The sequence below is a fragment of the Numenius arquata genome, chromosome 3 (genome assembly GCF_964106895.1).
Source record: "Numenius arquata chromosome 3, bNumArq3.hap1.1, whole genome shotgun sequence".
In the NCBI taxonomy this organism is placed as follows: Eukaryota; Metazoa; Chordata; class Aves; order Charadriiformes; family Scolopacidae; genus Numenius; species Numenius arquata.
In genome coordinates, this window is record NC_133578.1 from 13,584,458 (window position 1) to 13,605,577 (window position 21,120).

Here is a 21,120-nt window from a genome sequence, read left to right on the forward strand (position 1 = left end):
TGTCTGTGTCTGTCTCTTGATTTTTATTTATTTATTTATAAATCAATGTGGGGTGAAGACTGTACAGCTCCTAGCACATGGGTTTGTGATTCTTGTTCAGGTATCTGTGAATTGTACTTGAGTAATTGGCAAAACTAATAAAACCATTAAAATAGCCAGGCTTTATCTCAGCTTTCAGTGCTTTTGTGAATTCTTTTGACTGTTAGAGCTGTTGCTCCTTCGCTCAGTATCATAGCTTTATTTTGTTTGCCTATTGCTACTTAATTTTACAAAGCTTGTAGGAACATGAAACATCTGTACCTCCTCTTTTCTAAACCTAGTTAAAGCTAATGGGAACTTTTGTATTGCTGAAAACTGTCTGAATGACAGTTTCACTAACTCTTAAATTCCTGTTTTCAAGTGTGTTAATTTCATGAACAGAAATTTCTGAAAAGCACTTTGCTGTGTTCTTAGTTGTGTTAATGGTCATATGAGATTAGAGTATACGCTGTGGCTTGTTAACATGAGGATATTAATGTCGTCAACTTTATTGCTTCAAAACATGATTTTTAAAGCCGACTCGTAAATACTGATTTTTATTTTTTTTTTTTTTTACTTGTCTCCTGTTTCCAAGTCTTTAAGGCTTGAAAGCCTTGTTCGCAAGCTTCCCCACAGCCGTCATGGATGCAACTTAAACTGGAGCCGTCTGATTCTAGGACTGAAACTTATAATACCCTCAGAGCAGTAACTTGAATCAGTCATGAGTTGCATGATTTCAGTTTAGTCTTCTGCAGGAAGATTTTCTCTGACTTACCAGCCCAGTCCTTGAGAGCAGATTGTGAATGTTGCCAGGGCTATTGCTTATTCTCTCATGTAGAAGTTGGAATTTACTTTCCATATGCGGATTTTGTCTGCCCAGTCTGGTGTTGGATGTGGTCAGGTCAGGCTGTACTTCAATTTCCTCAGTTAACTTTATGGAATCGGTTTAATAAATGTAGGATTCCTCACTTTGTTCATTATTGCTACTACTGCCCACTGCTTTTTCTGCTTGCAGAGGGATGGCAGACATCAGTACTCTGAAATTGCTGTAGCCGTGTGCTTGGGACTTGGGACGTATCAGAACAACTGCCTGTGTAATATGATGTATTTGGAGCAGAAAACAATTCCAAGTGTTCTTTCAGAAATCTTCTTTCCCTTTGTAATAGCAGTTGAAGACCTGTTAGGTTATGAGCAGCTTCATTAGCTCATAATTAGGCAGAATGAGGCAGCAGCCAAGATGATGAATGTTGCCTTTCCTGGCTAGGGAAGGAAAACCAAAATATTATGGATTAAGGAAAATCACGTGGGTGTTGTAAGGATTATTAAAAAGGATTTGTCCACTTACCTTGGCTTGGGTCTCTAAGTATCACCTTGCCTGTGGCTGATGGAAGCTGTATTGCTTATTGTATTTATTGTGGTCGTATATATATATTGTCTACAGTTGCACTGTAGAAAATCTTACTCGGAAGATAAACTCCCAGCCACATATTCTAGTTGAAATAGGGCAACGTATGTGAGAGAAGAGAAGCAAACCAAAGTAATGGTGATATGCATGTCCTTGCAGACATGATGGTTGCTGTGGCTGGCTCAGTCCTGGTGAGCCCTTGGTGGAATCCCCACTGAGGTTGGGTTTTTGGGAATTCATTTGAAAGCCAGTTGGGAAGGATGATGAGGTGGTTTGTTGAATTGTGCCGAAAGGTGGCAGTGCGCTGGGCTGAGACTGGAGCTGGTGGCTGGGTAAAGCTTGGGAGAACCAGACCCAAGGGGACAGGGGTGGCAGGTGGCACTGGGGAGGGTTGCTGAACCCGAGCAGGCAGCATTTTCAAGGCTCGAAATACTGTTCCTGGTGTGGAGTGTGGGGAAGGAGGGGCCATGGCTGGGGCCAGGAGGAGAGAGCAGCTGGGAAACTGTGGGAGATGGCCAAGCGAGAAACCGTAATGATGTGCTGTGCCTGCACGCTGCTGCCGGTGACCGTGACTCCTTTGTTTTTAAACATTGAGTCCTGCTGAGGAGCATGTATGTGTCCCTTTATCTTCAGTGGGTTCATAAACTCGTTTTTCTGGAGAAACCTGTACAATACCTGTAAATGTTGGAGCTGAGCAGGCTTGTAGCTGGGCCACATGTGGGTTGGTGTGTGCTCATGGGAAGAGGAGTTTAACCTTAGCTGTAGCTGTCGCTTTTGGAGGCTGGGGGTGCACCCACAGCAGAGTGAGCTGTGCTTTGTGTTTAATGGGGGTTACAGCTGGAGATGGTGGGGCCAGTTGCGGGTCTTGTGGGAGGGCATGGTCTGAGGTGTCCAAGGGGTCTCTCTGGAAAACATTGGCCAATGCGTGTTGCGTTGTGTCTGGCAAAAAGGAGTACTTCCGGAGCAAGCAGAGCATCTATAGATTCCACCTTCTGGCCATGGTGCTTCAGTCTACATAGATGTCAAACAAGAGATTTAACAGCTTAAATTTAAATGTATAATTGAAGGGAGGGAAGATGATGTTCTGTAAAAGGAAATTCTTGTAAGTTGCTTTCTCACTTCAGCGGCACCAGCACTTGGATATGGGACACGACGAAGGGGCACAGCGGGGCCAGAGCAGGTTTGGTACCTTTGGTACCAGAGCAGATTTGGTATCTTGCAGAGTCAGGTCTAAAGACCATACCGGGGCATCTTCGTTAGAAGCAGACGTGATCGTAAACTGCTTTTTGCACTCTGTAGTCACTACAGAGTAGCTCTCTTCTCTAAAGCTTACAGATAAATAACTGAAAGATTTGAATCTGACATCTTAAAGCTTTTTAAAAGCCAGAAAGCATCTCCTTTCCTTGGAAAGGACATTTGAGACTCAATTACTTTGCTTTAAAAGGTCCCAGGCTGGCGGTTCAGGCAGGGCAAATGCTGGCCCTTATTTACTGTGGTTCCTGAACACCTAGCTCTGTCTCTTCTCCCCATTTTACACCTTGCCCAGACCTGAAGGGGTTACGTTTTAAAATGAATAATGACTAAATTTATTCGTCATGGACAAACGATGACAGCTGTTGAGATGCTCCTGTTAGCGCTTCCCAGGGGATAAAGTCAGGCTGGTTCCTAGTGCAAGCCAGCCCAGCCAGGCAGAGCCAGCTCGTCTTCATCCCGGATTATTTGTCCCGGGTTCCCCTCGCTAGCAGGGAATTTCCTTCCTAGAAGTGATCTGAAGTTTCCTGGGCTGAAATGGGTGTTGATGAGAATCCTGCAGAGCCGCAGTCGTAGAGCGAGGACTGAAGGCATAGCTGTTTAAATCCACGTGTGAAGACAGCATGCTTAATGAATACGAGGGGCAATGATTGATTATGTTCCGGACTGAAAGCCGCGGCGCTTGGTGAAGCACTGTTACATCTGGGCACGCTATGGAAAATATGAAGGAATGTTGAGGAAGCTTATTTGCAGAAGGATATGTACTTGTAAGCGTCTTTTTTCCTTCTTAAATAATGCAAAGGAATTGAAAATGTAAAGCAAATTGTGGTCTGTGTTTCTCTAAGACAGCAGAGTGGTGAGCAGACAAAGGCCTCTTTTATAAGGGCATGTCTCTGACAGAGAATGCTATATGGCCCTTATAAATGAGCACTGGCGGGGGGGTCTTGGGATGGGAGAACATCAATGGTTATTTAATTTTAGAATGTGGCACTGATTCCGCTTTGGTGCACCTCTGCTGGAGCCCCGAGAGTTACACCCAAGCTGAATTTACCATCTCGTGATTTGCAGATGGGCTGCAAAACAATATGATCCTAGTTCAAACGACTATTTTGATCAGGAGTCAATGAATGAGGGCGGGGGGGAAAGGCTTTTTAGTGATAATGAATAGTAGGCTGTTTTTCTCTTATTTTTCTGAACTCCCGTGTTCAGGTTTCTTTCTGTTCTTTGTTTCTCTTTCTGTCCTGCACACGTGCTGCTGGAAGACTTGATGTGCAGTTCTGAATGTGGCGCTGTCATTCTGCACTGCTCAGATGAGAAAACGCTGATGGGTTGTTGAAGGGATATTCCGATTTGATAAATATGTAATGCTTAGATTGTAAACTTAATGAACAGGGAGATATGATTGTAGTCCAAACATCCCCAATACTGTGGGCAGACTGGCTGTTTTTTTGGAGTGTTGTTTTTAGCTAGTGCTCAAAAATGCCTGTTTTACACCAAAATGATAGTTGATGTAATTGCTAGAACGCTGTAGGAGTGTGATTCTTTTAATGTTTCCCTGATTTTTTTATTTATTATATGAAATAGCAAACCACACCCTCTTCTCCTTTCGGAGGGATGAGGCTTTAAAAATGCAGATACGAGAGAAAGTGAATTAACTGAGACATATAGATAGCCTGAAATGCAGCTGATGAAGAATTTTATTGCCAGATGAAAGTGGTTTTGAAGTAGTAAAGTATCCTTTGTTTTGAGTATGACTGACTTTCTCCTGGCTGGTTATACACACAACAGATAATAATTTGCTTAATATCTAGATGAGCTTTTGAAATAAATGCAATTGGTGCAAATTTTGCTTGGAAGTTTTTGTATTCAAGGTCTCTGCAGGTCTTTCTGCATCACTTAAACCCCTTCCTAGAGGCTTCAGAAATTACACGTTTTAAAGTCTATTTTGATCTGCCATCACCTTCTGTGCGACTCTCACCAAATAATGTTTTTGAAATAGTTCCTGTTTGAATTAGACTGTATCTTTCAGGAAAAAAAAAATCAGTCTTGGTTTTTAATACCTGCCTGTGGTAGAGTTCGCTGGGTGATGCACCTCCTTACCTTGCAGGGAGTCAGTGCTGTGACTGTTGGAGGGGGGTGGGCGATGAAAGGGAGGGGGAAAAAGGCAATTCAGAATTTAATTTCTTTTTAACCTCCAGCCAGTGGCCTTGTTGTATATTTTTCTATTAAGTGAGAAACAATATTAATAAATCACAGTGGAAAACTACGTTAATAAATCTCAAGTTGCTCTGTTAACACAGAATATAATCAAGCAACTTGTTAAGAATCTGGCCAGGCTAAACAGTCCCCTGCAGTGAATTTTCATTTAATTAAAAACATGTTTTCCAATCCTTTAATCATTCTCATGATCCTTCCCTGAGCTCTTTTCAAATTATTTTTGAATTGTGTATGTCAGAACATGACCAGTGTCAATAGGGAGGTAGGTAGCACGGTCCCCATGGCTGCCTTAGGGCACTGTATTAGAGACAGCCTAACATCCGAAATGTGCCTTATGTTCTTAGCTGTGGGACCTTAAGTTTCTTGATGTTAAGGTTCATTTGTTCGCTTTTGCCTGAACAGCTGTCCAGGTACTGTTATTATATTACCCCTTTCCCTTTAGATGTTACTTTTTTCTGGCCCTCTCCCATATTGCAAGACTTCTTGGATATCAAAACTAAGGGGAGATATGTCCTTGGCCACCTTGCTTAACTTCTTGGATGCTGTTGTCTACCTGCCGTTTCAGTGTTGCACTGTGATTGGAGTATGGCATCATGTGCATGGATACATATTGGAAATGTGGTTTTTAGGTTTTTAGATATCTGTGATGGTTTTTCTGTGTCCAGCTGCTAATGAGCCAATACCCCATTGAGCATGGAAAACTCCTTAAAGCTGTTGGGCTGAGAACAATACAGGCTTTTCTTTCTGTTCTTTTGCCTCCCCTAGAATATGTCTATACTGTTAGCAGTTTATTTTCTTACTTTCAGAAAGCTCAACCTGTATTGAATTTCACTCATTAGTGTCTAAGTAGGAGCCTGTATTTGTTACTAGGTATTCCCAGGTGCTTTCTTGAATAAGGATGCATTAAAGCATCTGCTCAAGTTTTTGCTAAATGTTCCTGAAACAAGTCCAAGGTGTGTACCTTGGACTGTTGGAGAGGGATGGACATGACACAGGTCTCAAATCTTGAATGAAGTGTTAGTGTGGAGAAGCTAAGTGATGAGGACTGAGGTGACTTTCTGGCCTCAATAAATAATGTGTGCCATATATATCAGCTGTCCAAACGCTTTGTCACCTTTCAACCTAAGGCTGTTTTTTTAAGTGGGTGAGCTAATCTGTGTAAAAATGCAATATAAGCACTCCTTTGGAATTGAAGTGACCTTCACTGAGAATCAAAGTAACTGTAATTCCTTTTAAGTTAATTTATGTTCACGTTTGGGAGAACAGGCTGCATTTCCCTTTGGATGTACACAGAGGATTCAGTAAGTTTTAATACACCTTATGGGTTTTATAAATTTGACGTAACTCTTTCTATTTCCTTGTAAAGAATCTCTGGTGGTCATTTAAAAAGTTAAAGTGGATTTGTAGCTCTGGATGGCTCTGTGATTAATGGCCTGTGGTTTATCAACAAGTATGGGTGTTGCCATGCAATCTTTCTTGGGTTTACCCTGTTTATTCTCAATCTGGTACAGGCAGTTGGCAGGGTGTGACAAAGCAGCCTCTGCTGCCTGATCCCTGCCACGCTTAGATATTGGATTTGCTCACGGTCTTGGTTTCGCTACAGCTCATGGCAAAATAAGGTAAACATCAGAGGTGTAAACATCAGAGATGCAGACCGTAGACACCCCAAGTAGTATCTGTGGCTTCCATCTTTCTGCTCTAGATTTGAAGTTTATTCTTTTTATGTGAATGCATTCATTGAATGGCTTTATACCATAGTAGCTGCAATAGCAAAGGATTGAGTTTAGTGACCCGGTGGTCATTCACGAATAACCGGATTTCTAGTGTGAAGACACTGCTGACATGAGAGCTGGCAGAGCAGACCAGAACATACAGCACGTTTGCCATTGTGTGGGCATGTCCCTTGGGACGTCCCTTTGCTTCATCACAGTTACAGCTGAGTATGCTTTGTTTGGCAGATAAAATTTTTGATGATGAAGACTCCGTGGATGGGAACAGACCTTCCTCAGCTAGCTCCTCTACATCTTCAAAAGCCCCTGCAAACTCCCGCAGAGTTGGGATGGGGACTACCCGCCGACTTGGGTCTGCAGCTCTGGGCACCAAATCTTCAAGTAAGCCGATAGCATATGTGAATTGCCCTTTGTGAAGTATTTATCGTGTACGTGTTTGAGTGTATTGCAAGGATTTCCAGGCTGGCCCCTAGGATCCAGTAAACATTTTTTCCCCTGTGAAATCATTACGTGTACATCGTTTTCATGCCATGACTGAACTTTGGTAGGATGAATTTCCAAGCAGTCCCCTCATCCCTATAACGTGTTTTGCATTTGTGAAAGTTTGGACTTGTGCGGTTCTGCACTGAGGGCTGTAAGTCGATCAAGTCAGTGTTGCAGTGTGTAGACTTTTGCCTTCATAGCTGCAACTGTAGTTGAACTGAGGCAGGCTGCTTACAGCTACATGCTAAACTTCTACCCATATAATCTAAAACTGAGACATTGGATTTCTTCTAAGGCCTTTGGGCATCGCTGGTAATGAAGGTGCAGAAAGAAAACTGAGCAGTAATTCTGAATGTGAGCAATAATTTTACACGTGCTTATAATTCTACGTGTGACTTAGAGAAATGGATAGAGTTCCCTATATCAGTCAGTCTCTAATCTGATTAGTATTCCAGAGACTATTTATCTTCCTTAACGTTTGTCTGTTTGTGCACCTGTCAGATCTGCACCTTCATCTATAATAGATGGGATTAAATCCTTTAAAATAAAATCTCTCATATAATTAAAGTAAATATTCCCTTTCATCTCTCAGACTAGGTCCCCTAACTCTTGAGTGACTACTGTAATGACTTCCCTAATGTGCCCTCTGTGCCTAGGAGTTGAAGGATGCTGTGAATGTCTGGTCTGTGCCTGGCATTGAATTTCTCTGTCTCTGCTTTCATTACATCTGGAGCACTCTGAGGCTGCATGGATAGTGAACTTTCTCCTGATTAGGTGCCTTGATAGCTGGTGGTTTCTTAATCGATTCTCTTGTTGATAAGGAGATTGAAAAGGCTTTTTCATTTGTGTGTCAGCAGCCAAAGAGGGAGCAGGTGCTGTGGATGAAGAAGACTTCATTAAGGCATTTGAAGATGTCCCAACGGTTCAGGTAAGTAGAATTACACGTTAAAACACACAGTACTAAAAAGACGAGGCATGTAGGTTCTAGTCCTAGTCACTGGCAAATTGTGCTTCATTGTGATGTTGACAAATCTTTAAGGGGAAGGCAAGTTGGAAGCTGGAGGGAGGCAAGTTTTAAATGGTGGTATCTGCCAGTAGTTTGTGTGAAACCCTCAGAAGTGGAGGGAATGGGAGGGTTGTGACAGAGGTATCACAGGAGTAGACACGGAGCTGGAACTGGATGTGTATGCCGCACAGTGCAGTCTGATTGAACAGAAACTTGAGTCAGCAGGAGCCTCTTTGCATTTCATCTGTATTATCTGGGAACTGAAAGCAATAAAGGTGACTTGTGTCTCCAGGATTGCTGCTGTTGTGAGTGCATACTTGCTAATAGATTTAGCTGAATAGCTGACATGTGTCACGTATCCCCTCTCCTTCACCAGAGATTTCTCTTTGGGGCAGCTGAACAGCACACACATCCACTCATGATCTTCTGTAGGTCTTCATAAATACAACTGCCAATAGCTACAGGAATATTGCTTAAAACTGAAGTAATAAAAGATCATCCTTTAATCATCTTGTGGGCATTTAGTAATTTTTTGATTGCAGGAAATGGGTGTAAATTCTTTACAAAGCAGCTATGTCCAAGGCTAGCACGTGACATTTAAGCATTGAGGAGCAAAGGACATAAGAATGAAGTTGGGAAGTGCTGATTTTCTGGAGTAAATCTTGCGGTATGATGCTACTCTGTATTTAAATTTGCAGATTTATTCTAGCCGGGATCTTGAGGAATCCATAAACAAAATAAGAGAGATCCTGTCAGATGATAAGCATGACTGGGAACAGAGAGTTTCTGCGGTAAGTAGTGAACTTGGATATGAACTCTATTAATATAAGGTTTTCCTGCACTGAGCTTAATCCCATGAAGAGGGTACTGGGAGCACCTCCGAGAAAGGCTAGAACATAGTTTAAGTGGTGAACATCTGTTACGTTCCCCCAAGCTTTAGGGAGAATGTTTCTTTATGAGAATGAATTTAAACCACATCTGGGAAGGAAAATGCTATTTGCTGTATAAGAATGTGGTGAGGAAGCATCAGGTTGAACTGAAAGTCATGCAGCAAATCCAGATGTAAAGCTAGAAATTTGCTAGCAGACGCTGAAATCGAAATGTCTAAAGTGGTATTCTGAATATCTTAGAACTTCCAGATGAGGCAGAAAGTCACTTTGCTTATAAGAGAATGTACACTTTTGCAAAAGGAGGTGTAAAACTATTCAGAAAGAATTTACACACTTAAGTTTTGAATGAATAAATATGACTGTGGGAAATGAGGAAGTGGAAAATCATGCGTTATGCATGCCAAGATTGAGTTTTATTTACTGAGGTGAGCTGTGTTTTCATGATATAAATAGATACATGTTCTTGTCTACACTGTAGGCTTTCGTCGCTGCTGTAGCAACTTTGACATGTCTGTTAAATCCTGCATTACAGATCTGAGTGGCAAACTCTGCCGATTCAGCTTACTTCAGGGTGTATTTGTTTGCCATAACTGACTAACAGTGAGGCTAAATGGAGGCACTGTACAGATGCATCAGTATACATGAGGGCCTGTGAAGATGTCCAGAAGAATGTCTATAGGAGGAAATGGTGGTCCCTGTAATAAAAAGTTTCCCATTTTGAGGGGTCAGGGTTCCACTTCTAATAGAGACAGATAATTATTTTAATTAGATCAATGGACATATTCTAGATAAAAGTCAGTATTACTCGGATCTGAGTATTGAGCCATGCCCTTTAGATCTAGTCATCTTTTTAATATAATAGTGAGAGGACCTACACTTTAGAGGCTGTTGTAAATAGGTGGTCTCTAAGTGGAATAGAGGAGAACTTTCAGGATATCCTTTGACTTAAAAAGTAATGTTTGGGTTATTAACAATAGATTTTGAATAGCTATATGCAACACTTCTGGATTCCTATGACAGTTAGCTAGAGTGTTTGCGTTATCATATTTGGTATGTTAACCTATGAGTTGAATGTAAGACAGGAAATAATGAATTGCTTGGACTTGAAGAACACAGTTCCACAATGCGTGTTGAGGAACAGTTATACAAGGACCCTGGAAACCAAGTATCAGCTCTGAGCATAACTGTCCTTGTGTTTATTGCTCATTAACAATCACTGCTTTCTTTTATGGTGCTAACAGTTAAAAAAGATACGCTCCTTACTTCTGGCTGGAGCTGCAGAATATGATAACTTCTTCCAACACTTAAGACTTTTGGATGGAGCGTTTAAATTATCTGCTAAAGATCTGCGGTCTCAAGTAGTGCGAGAGGCTTGTATCACATTGGGGTAAGTTTACTTTTTAAATACACTTGAAATGTCATGTAGAAAAAAGGAACAGATGCTGGTTAAAATACATCTAGGATGTAACTCAGGCTGCCAGTACTACATAGGTAGAACATGATTTTGCTACAGCTGTTTAAAACTATGTCCTTGTAGGCCACTAATTGTAATTGTGCCAAACTGCGTTGTTGAGTTTTAAACGAGGCTGATTTGAGGTATGCTGAATGAATGAGCAAGCCGTGCATTCATGCACCGAGGAGGGAAAGATTGAACAATAAAGCTGAAAATGCATATGTTTTGTTCTGGTTTGGATTGTGCTAGTTCTTATTTTTGATGGTTTATTCTTTGTGAATTGCTTCAAGAAAAGGGCACTGCGGTGTTTCTAAGCTTTTTTTTTTTTTTTTTTTTTTTTTTTTTGCAAGTTATGTATATTAAGGCAAAATAGGTTCAGAGAAACTGTAACGCAAACTAACAAGTTCAGGAAGATACATTCTTTCAGCATTGTCCCATTTGTTTGATAATTTTTTAGCTGTGTTAGTTACTTTATTTACTTATGTTGAACTTACTGTTTCTCAAGAGTTCAGATGAACATAGAACATCAGTTTGAAATGAAAGTAAATGAACTATTTCTTGACACATCATCTTCTCTGTCCCTTGGAGTTGGAGGGGAGGTGACAGTTGGGAAGAGTGAGATGTCGTATGTGCTTATGTCAGATGTTCTGTACAAGTCTGACTGGCTTAATCCTCAGCACACTTACAAGCGTGACTTCATTCTGTTTTTCAGACATTTGTCATCAGTTCTGGGAAACAAGTTTGACCATGGGGCAGAAGCCATCATGCCAACAATTTTTAATCTAATTCCGAATAGTGCCAAAGTCATGGCCACTTCTGGTGTTGTAGCAGTTAGATTAATCATTCGAGTAAGTATACATCAAAAGAGAACAAAATATTATCACTTGCAAATACTGTGGTGTTTCTGAAAAAATATGAATGTTACTGCAATGAAAGTTAGATTAACTGCCTAATTACTTTTCTGGTTGTGCTGGGCTTGGCTTTCTCAGGTGTCATGCAGCCTTGTGTAGATGATGATAGTTAAGCCCTGCCAAAACAGTAGGAGAGGCGTCTCGTACGTTTTCATTCCTTTAAGAGCTGAGCAAACTTTTTTCTTTGAATGGGTATTAAACCTGCCTTGCAGGACAGACTTAGCCTCTTGATTACGCCTTAAAACTCCTCACAGACAGTGCACATTTCCTAAAACCATTAGGTCATGGAGGTGACTTCTGCCTAGTGATTCACTGGGGAAGCTGTAGATAAGATAGCCTGATATCTCTCTTGTTGTCACCACTGACAAGTTTAGATCTTGCAGTGACTCCAGCTCTTTGACTCGCTGGAGCCTGTCATTGAAGAAAATAAAATATCTGTTAAAGATATTTTAACAGATAAAATATAAAATATTTTAGTAATAGAAATATCTTTCTATATCTGATAGTGTTCTTTATTTAGCAGTTATATTTTTAAGATTTGAACAAAAATAAATGTCTACATACTGGGTTCAGGTGGCTGAAGGAGGCAGCCTTTCGTTCCATGGAACTGTTATGTAAAGATTGCTTCTTGGTTTTGTTGTTTGTTTTCTTCTAGCATACGCACATCCCTCGATTAATACCCATCATAACCAGTAATTGTACCTCCAAGTCTGTTGCAGTTAGAAGGTGAGCATTTAGTTTAAATTTATTCTCTTTTTTTCATGAAAAGGGTTGATGTCCACACTTATTAAAGAATGCGTCTCATTCTCCCCCATGAGTTGGGGGTCCAGTTCAAAGTCATCTGCCTTGTATAAGCCACAGCACCGAGGAGAAGAAAATGCACTTTTCCTCAAAGAAAAATGTTCTTTAATCTTTGTGCTTGCATGTCGTTATACTAATGTCATATTATTTTGACTTCTTTAAAGACATATTCCTGTTCCCTGCTACTAACCATTATAGTGACACGTTTTCTTGGAGCCAGTCAGCAGAAGTGGTGTTCTTTTGATAGTGTCATGTGGATGTGCTAATAGTCCTCTCTGCACACCTAAAATGGGCTTGTTACTGAATTCTAATGTCCCAAAAAGTTTCATAACAAAAGGTGGCTGCTTTTCAGAGGCAGGTATGGCAAAGACAGTGTGCCTTTGTTAACTTCGAGAACTCAGCATTTCTTGTCTTTCTTCTCTCAGGCGCTGTTTTGAATTTTTAGACTTGCTGTTGCAGGAGTGGCAAACACACTCCCTAGAAAGGTAAGCTCTGAAAACAAGTTGGTTAATTCTCTCCTACTTAAGTTTGAGGAGGTTAATTCGAGAGAAAGGATAACCCAAGAGGTGAGATTATATCAGGTAGCTCTAGTAGAGAGATTGTTGCCACAAAAAAAGCGTGTACGTATGTGCACACACACCATTCATCCCTGTAGTTCTGGCAGTCAGAGTTGGGAGAGTGTCTCCTGTGCCAGCCCTGGAAAACCTGGCTGAGTGAATCCCTGAACTCAATATTCCTTTTGCACCCTGAAGTGAGATGATGTGAACATGAATACATATCTATCAGGAGCTTCTGAGCTTTCTACAGCACTTCAGACTAATTAACAGTGAAAGTAATTGAGAGAAGAGAGTGGGACACAATTTCCTTAGCCCTAGACTGCACAAAACTATTTAAGGGTTAATAGAGTGGTTTTGCACCCACGCAGTTTCAACAGTTAACTAAAGACTGGCCTATGAAGAACGCTGTTTGCCTTTTCCTAGTCAGCAATGTGGGTGAAATAAAACTGACTTTTAAGAGTAAATAAATAAAGACTCCAAAGGACTCCATGGAAATGGGAAGACGTGATGAAGTCTTTGTTCTTGAAGACCAAAGCAAATCAAATCAGTCATTTGTTTATAAGTGTGGCACATCTTTCTGGACTGGTGGATAATGTTTTTCTTCTTATTTCAGACACATATCAGTGTTAGCTGAAACGATAAAGAAGGGAATCCATGATGCAGACTCTGAAGCCAGGATAGAAGCAAGAAAGTAAGTGGAAGCTGTTGTTGGTGTCTTTTCTTCTCCTTCTTTGCCCCTGTTGTGTTGTGAGTCAATGGTGTTGCATGTTGGAGACTAAAGTCCAGACAAGTTACATTCTTCTGGCAGTTGATGCCAACTTTCCCTTGGCTTTAATGGGAGAGTGTACTTCAGATGTCATATGAGGTGATTACATAGGGCTGAGTTACATATATATCACATCTTCTAATGGTGCTTATTTCACTTTGTTCTTGTAATGCTTTATTGTCTTTTTATCTAAGCAATTAAAATACCTCAGTTGTTCAAGAGTCTAGAGTTGAGAACTAGGAACCTCGTCTTTACTTTTGATGTTTGAGTTGCTTGCAGTTAACTGAGATTTCTTCTGTTTAGTACAAAAATACTATTATTTCTAATATATTTTTTCTTTTCTTTTTGGCCTGTATGAAAAACTAGGTTATTTGCTACTCTTGAAACAAAAATCCTTGTACTAGTACACTTTTAAATGGTATCCTAAACTAAGGAAATAATTTATAACACTGAAATACTATTTTTGTGTGTATCTATATGAAGCTAATATTTATAATTATTTTTCTTCTGTTGAAGATCTCTTGCACTTCCATTAAAGTGTTTGTACTTATAGTAGTATGCCAATATACTAGGATCATGCTCTTCTGAACAGAACGCTACAGGAATGTTTTTCTTCAGAAACAGGATACCGTAAATCATGAAATCAATTAACAATAAATTTTATTAATCTAAATGCTGTGTTATAAGCAGAGGTGTTTCACAGTAGGACTGTTTAAATCCTTTTGAAAGAGAACGTGTCCATCACTGAAAAATACAGTAGACACTGAGACTTCACAGCAGGTGTCTAGTTTAGCTGAAGAGACAGGAATGAGACTTCAGAGAGCAAGCTTAATTCTCTCTTCCCATGTATCTTAATTAACAGTGTGGCTGATTGTAAGGAAGAAATTTGTTTCATTCTAGTGGCGTGAGAATGTGCGTGGCTTCTCTGAGGACTGGCTGTCACACAAACAATTCTTGATTCATTTGAACAAACTATCTTACTCTTAAACTGGCCATTAGTTGTCCCCTGAAAAGTGCCAAGAGTCTTCATCTCCTTTGTGATGAGAGTGAATGGTGTTTAGCCATGAGCCAGGAGATTTGGACCAGAGAGAAATTCTTCCCTTATCTTCGAATGCTCTTGAATTTTCAGCATGGCACTGATTGGAAGTCTATAGGAGCATCTCTTTCCTTTTCCTTGTTATTTCTTCCCCAGAAGATAGTCAACAGGCTCAACTCGGTACAGAGGATTTGTCTTTGCAGCGTTGTAGAAGAGCTGTTTGTTAAACTTAAGGAAGACGACACCACCAGCTGGTGCTTTTCTGAGTCAGGCCCACGTGTGTGTTCTGCTTTTGGCGTGTTTTTTTAAGTAGCTGTTGAGCATCTGGTCCCAAACGAGTATCAGTCTAATGGGTCTACCATCTCCTGTGCAGATTAGATAGCCAGAGGGATGAGGGTTTCTTCTGTAATGAAGCTTTTTTGACTACCTGGGCTTTTACAGCACACCAAATGGTGGGTTCTTCTCGTCTTATTTTCATTTGTTTTGTCTTCTCTGTGGCTGTTAGAAAAATACAATGGGTTGAATAAAGTGCTAGGTCTTAAAGTGTGTCGTAGGGGCAGTAGATGGTTGAAATGACTGGGCTAATGAGTCCACTAATCCCAGTAGTGAAAAGGGCTCTGACCGTACCTGTGCTCCACTGCCCTCTGAAACACGACAAGGAAATGTTCACAGTACTGTGCCTTTCTTCCAGGTGTTACTGGGGTTTCCACAGTCACTTCAGCAGAGAGGCAGAGCATTTGTACCACACCTTGGAGTCTTCCTACCAGAAGGCCCTGCAGTCACATTTGAAGAACTCTGACAGCATCGTTTCCTTGCCTCAGTCAGATCGCTCCTCCTCCAGCTCCCAGGAGAGTCTCAAGTGAGTCTTTCAATGTCATCACCTCTCTGTTTAAACAACTACAGATAGCTCCATTGAATTGGAGGGAGACATCACATTGCTTTGTCTCATCTGGTCACTGTTTGGCATCAACACCTGATTATTCCAAATTTTTTTTTTTTTTTTTTTTTTTTTAGTGAACGTTGTATTAAATTTAAAAGCCAGAAAACCCATTACTGGCTTCATTTAAAAAAAAAAAAAGCACTATGTTGATTCTATAAATAATTTCTAGGAAGCTTTTTCTCAGCATATTGTTAGTCATTCCTTCTAGGTATGCTTAAAACAGTGGTTGGATTGAAATCCTGTGGTTAGCATTAATCCTAGAGGTGTAAGTCTGCCTCTTTCCATATAAGAGGAAAAAAAAAAGACTTGAGTAGTAACTGCAAAATCAGTATGTAACTCTTCTCTTGACTGTATGTTTTCTAGCTTCTCTTAGATACAGTCAACTGAGGATCCAAATGTCTGCAATTTAAGTGTTAGACCTATATGAAAAATATCCATAGCTTATTGGTGTTACTTTTTAAATCTACAAAAAGGGTTCTTAAGAATCTCCTATTGCTCGAGTAATGTGCATGCTAATTTTTTTTCTTAGTGCTTTTGTAAGGAATTTCATGGTGGTGCTGTATTTATTCTTAAACAATAAGCTTTTTTAGTCTATTCCTGTATATGAATAACTTACTATTAACTCAGTTGTCTACTGAGGGAACAGAGTAGCACTGTTACTGATGACTATGAAATACCAGTTTTGTTTTAATAAATGTTTATATTAACTTCTAGCCGTCCATTGTCTGCCAAAAGAAGTCCTACTGGAAGTACTACATCTAGAGGTGAGAACAGAAGCTGAAAAATGCGCTCAGATGTTGCTGAGGAAGTGGGATGAATTAGAATGAGAACTTCAGACACTGTAATATGCAAAGAGCAACTTCGATCACTCTTTACTGCTCCTTAAAATGGCAACTTACTGTGTAAAATCTTTAATTAGTTCTGGGTTGTACACCACATTCTGTGCAGTGACTGCTGATATAATGATGATTTTGAAAGTTAGTAAATCTACTATTGCTTGCACCTGAAGGGCAGCCTAAAAAACCTTGAAAATTGTAGCCAAGGTATGTTTAGCTGTGTAGCAGCTGGAATAAACTACTGCTGATGGTAAGACATACAGCTACGTAGTCGAATGGTGCATTCAGCTTTACAATTTTCTGTCACTTATTTTCTGTGGTTTCAGCACTTCCTGGAGGCATCGTCTGCACACAAGTTCTACAGTGTTAAATTCCATCTCATTGCTAATCTGTTTTTACTATTAGATGGAAAGTTTAGGTGCAGCTTTCCTGTCCTAAGTAAATGCATACAATAATCTAAATAGCAAATTTTAATACAGTATATAACAGACGAAACTTTCCTGGTAGAAGATAAGTTACCCTCTACACCTGACCAAGATCGGGTTCTGTCTGGTTTGTGTATACACTACACCCTACTGAGACCTTGGATTCAAGGAGATATTGGTGTGGAACCTACTTGATTGTGCACACAAATGCATGTTTGCTTGCAGCTGATTAGAAAAGCTCCATGCCTAAGAGGGTAAGCATCAACAAGTGATGGGAACAGCAGTCTTCATGAGAAGATGAGGTGTTGGGAAAGACTGAGGGACCTGCAGGTCTGTTTTGGCCAGCAACTCACAGGCTGGTGATGGGTACTGTGATTGAACTTTCCCATCTAGTTCCATTAGAAATTTCTTTGTTACTGGCCTGGCAGCCTTTTTGATCTCAGCATATACATTAGTGTGTGATAAAGTTCTTAGAGGTAGCATCAGGTCAGCATTGAAATATCTTTGCAGGAAGTGTGGGGAAGCCCACATTGCCCTGATAAAGCATTCTTAGTTGAGGTATTTCAGTGCCAGCAGGGAGTGTTAAAAATAGTACATTAAACTGCTTGTCAAGCTCTTTGAAGCACACAGCTCAAAAAAATTAATCTTCTTTATTCTGGATCTCCCACTCCCATCTGCAGCATCTACAGTAAGTACAAAATCTGTGTCAACACCAGGATCTCTGCAGCGATCCCGCAGTGACGTCGATGTGAATGCAGCAGCTAGTGCCAAGTCAAAAGTGACGTCTTCTGGAGCATCCATCCCCTTCAGTTCTGCTGCAGCCTTGCCCCCAGGCTCATACGCATCACTAGGTAAATCTACATGTTCTTCTACTCCTGCAGTTAGCTTTCTTTACTAGCAGAAAGTGCCTCGTAGTTTTATTTGAATATTAAACTCTAAGTAGAAGAACATATCTCTGAGATCGTTGCCAGCTCTCTAGGATCAGTGTGGAATCTCTTGCTCTTTGGGGTTAAGGAAAAAATTTGCGACAGAACTGACTTGAAGCAACTTCTTAGGTTTTGAATTGTTTAATACTCTGCGTCTCACTCTTCTTTCTGGGGAAAAGCAGATCTTATTCTGATTCCGGGATGTTATTGAGGGAAATACTGCTCAATTCCTTTTGACATTTCCCCCTGTCTCTTTCCCTTCTCTTCCTTCCCTCCTTTCCTGAAACTGGTTTTTCATTAATTGTTTTATGCTTTGGATAATACATCTTAGTTGAGTTTGATCACTTTCTGTTTTAAAAAAGAGAAAGATGTAGAAGCAAAGAGAAGTTGGCCTTCCTATTTCACCACACAGGATACAAGTATCTGTTCCTTATGCTGACTCATCTTGGATTATAGCCACATGTCACATTTTTCTCTCAAAGCATCATATATCACTTTCAGGTGCCCAGGGTTTCTTACAACAAAGTTGGCATTTGATCTTTCTCTCTGGAGATGCTGTTGAAGGAAGCATGGAGGAGAAAAACGCAAGGCAGTGATTGACACTATTTGCAGAGCTTCAACTCAGTTATGAGCAGAGCTGATCATCTGAGCTAGTTTCTCTGTCTCCTGTTTTCATGCTAATCTAATTCTAGACTTTTCATCAATTTACTTTTACAAGAGGAAGAAAAATCAGAAATCGGTGATCTTGATTTAAGCTGTAGGGATTGTCCTCACTGAGTTGAAAAGTTACTTCTTACTCTGAGGGAAATGGTCTTTAGCCTGATAAAATTGGCTTGGTGAATTATATAGGGATGGTTTCTATAGATCCCTTCTGTAGATAGGTTTCTTTCATATCTGAAGTATTTTACCTTGGCTTAAATGTGTTGGTTGTATTTGGTTCGGAAGTTGAATTCTTGTTCTGATTTGAATTGTTCCGACTTAGTTCAAGACTTAGATACATTGCAGAGGAAACATAACGCAGAATATGAAGTTGATCACATAATAGTGTGCTTTCGAGCTTCCAGATGCAACCATTTTTCAATCATGCTGCACACTGGCTTCAGTGGCAAAACTGCTTTTGAACACTCCTATGCCATAAGGAAGAACAGAAGAGGCAGGGAAAGTATCTTCTAACATTGGCTTTGTCCTTGAAGCTGGGAGTCTGAATACAGTGTTAGTCTTGCTCTTAAAACAGACTGTGGGAGAAAAGCAGCAAATGCACTCTAAGTGATGCAAACATGGCTGCTCCTAAAGGACCCTTCTTCCTTTTGAACCACTAGGGACACTTGTCACCAGCGCATTCCTATGGGAGAAATAGTGAGGCAAACAACAAAAATGGAATTTGGCAAAGGTTGGTTATTGCGGGAGGGAAAACCTGCAAGCGTGTTCTTCAGATACAATGAGCTTTGATTTGCTGCTCAAATTTTTTTCCTTTATTTAATTGTGTTAATTTTTTTGCATATTTCTGTAGCTAATATATAGTGCCCGCTTCTATTGATGTTACTAATTTTCCCTATTAACCCTTTCCTTATTTTTTTTAAATTGCCTAAAGATGGTACTACCAGTAAAACCGAGGGTAAGCAGTCTCTCTGTGTAACTGAGGTGTGTCCACAGTCGTACCACCCTCCCTGGTCTCTGTTCTCAAAGTGTTATCTGGTTCTCATCCATGTTCACTGGTGACCTGCATGAAGTGTTGCATGGTTGTCCTGCTCATTTTGATGCCATGGGGTATTCTTTACTTTCTCTTCAAGCTCCTCCCCACTAATAGGCACCAGTCTGATTTTATGACTTCTGATCACAAAGCTGTGTGTGGGTCTCCATATTTAAAGCACTGCTTTTGGTTGAAGGTGACCTGTGCACAGATTAAAAAAGCAAAAAACAAAAAACCCCCAAAAAACCAACCAAAAAACTGACACAGGGCTTGTGTTTTCTTGCTCCACGATGTGTAAAGGTTTGCTGTGATTTTCCATCTAAAGCTCAGGTCACAACTGCCAAATGCTTTCGGGAAGAGACTGGGCAGCGAGAGAATTGGATGAGATGATCACATGGCAGAAAAATGAGGACAGTAAACAATGATCTCTAGGGAAGGAATATTTAGTCAACCTCTTTAAACCTGAGCGCTCTCTTTTTGTTGGTAACTGTCTGAGCGAAGTGGCTTACATCTAAGACAGTTGGAGGAAAGGCTTTTTTTTCAAGAACACTGAGCTGGCTAGTTTGGGAGGGCTCCCAGTCTGGTTCTCTGGCTTGTTGTCAAAGCTTGCTCTTTATTTCTCTCAGGCAAAAAAGATCACTGGGAAATCACTTTTTCTGAGGTAGACAGGAGTTGAAAACAAGATTGCCTTCTACACATAATGAAGACGCCACACCCCCCAACAAACCCATTTTTTCCTGATGCAAGTCTCTTTTCAAGGGATCTATTACTGTCTTGTGGGACTCTGCTTGTCTCCCTGATGGCTGCTTGTATTTGGATGTGCTGTTCTCAGAAGTGCCGCTGTGCTGTGTGACGTGTGTGGTTTTTTCCTTACTATTATTGATGCATTGATTTATTTAGAAGGAAAGGTCTCTACTGTTTTTGAAACTGGCACTTAATGTTGGAGATGAACTGGCTCTGCATCATGGGCAAGTGTTTGTCCTTTGTGATCTGTCAGTGATAAGGAATATGAAGTTGGCCTAAACCACCTGTATTTCTGAATCAATGGCAAATTAGATGAAAGTTCCAGATTGTTGTAATCCTGAGCTTTTTTTTTATTCATTGCTGACACTTTTTTTCCTTTCCCCCCACTTCTGAAACCTTTCTATTTTTGGGCCTAACTTTGAAATGTTGAAAGTTTTAATGTTAATTTATGAAATACCCTATGCAGGTCTCAATCCCCTCCTGAGCTGTAGTAATATTTGTGGAAGCCTGTTCCAACAGCTGTCCTCTGGAATACCTTTATTTTTTCTTTATTAAATGCTTTATTGTCATCATGCAAAAGGGTAGAGGGGGTTGTTTTATTACTTTGTTTTTTTCAATTCAGCTACACTGGAAGCAGATTTGATTTGGTAAAAATCTGTAATAGAAACCAGCAAGTCACTTGAGGGGAAAGATTATGAGATGAACTTTGAGAAATGGAGTCTGTCATCCCCCTCATGCTAAATACCAGATCTCATCTCTTCCTTTTGTTGTACAGATTCTCTTTTTTGAGGGGGAGTGAGGATCAGGGAGGATTATAATAACATGGCATGCTACAGCCAGAGCACTTGAAGGATGAGTTTAATCACTGTTTGAAACTCTTTATCTTTATTTCCCTTTGTTGAGACAGTTAAGGGAAAACCAGCCTTTGTTTAGGATTTGGTGTGTCCTACAGATGAGGGCTGAGAAAGGTCTTCTGCCAACTCTCTATCTTGCGGAGTTTGCCAGGAACTACTGGGAAGGCAAAACTTTATATTC

At 40.4% G+C, this 21,120-nt stretch overlaps 1 protein-coding gene across 9 annotated transcripts in view; it reads left to right on the top strand.

The window, feature by feature from the left end:
- The window catches only part of CLASP1 (cytoplasmic linker associated protein 1), a 165,723-nt gene that overhangs the window by 66,874 nt on the left and 77,729 nt on the right, over positions 1-21,120 (top strand). For 6 of the 9 annotated variants that reach the window (XM_074145944.1, XM_074145945.1, XM_074145939.1 and 3 more), the window contains exons 8-18: positions 6,850-7,002; positions 7,959-8,032; positions 8,809-8,901; positions 10,242-10,387; positions 11,166-11,301; positions 12,020-12,090; positions 12,591-12,650; positions 13,336-13,413; positions 15,216-15,383; positions 16,179-16,228; positions 17,406-17,576. In XM_074145944.1, the coding sequence (XP_074002045.1) occupies positions 6,850-7,002; positions 7,959-8,032; positions 8,809-8,901; positions 10,242-10,387; positions 11,166-11,301; positions 12,020-12,090; positions 12,591-12,650; positions 13,336-13,413; positions 15,216-15,383; positions 16,179-16,228; positions 17,406-17,576 (1,200 nt within the window). Of the gene's footprint in view, positions 1-6,849; positions 7,003-7,958; positions 8,033-8,808; positions 8,902-10,241; positions 10,388-11,165; positions 11,302-12,019; positions 12,091-12,590; positions 12,651-13,335; positions 13,414-15,215; positions 15,384-16,178; positions 16,229-17,405; positions 17,577-19,242; positions 19,267-21,120 lie in introns of all 9 variants that reach the window. The other 3 variants (XM_074145941.1, XM_074145943.1, XM_074145948.1) reach the window with 1 other exon arrangement.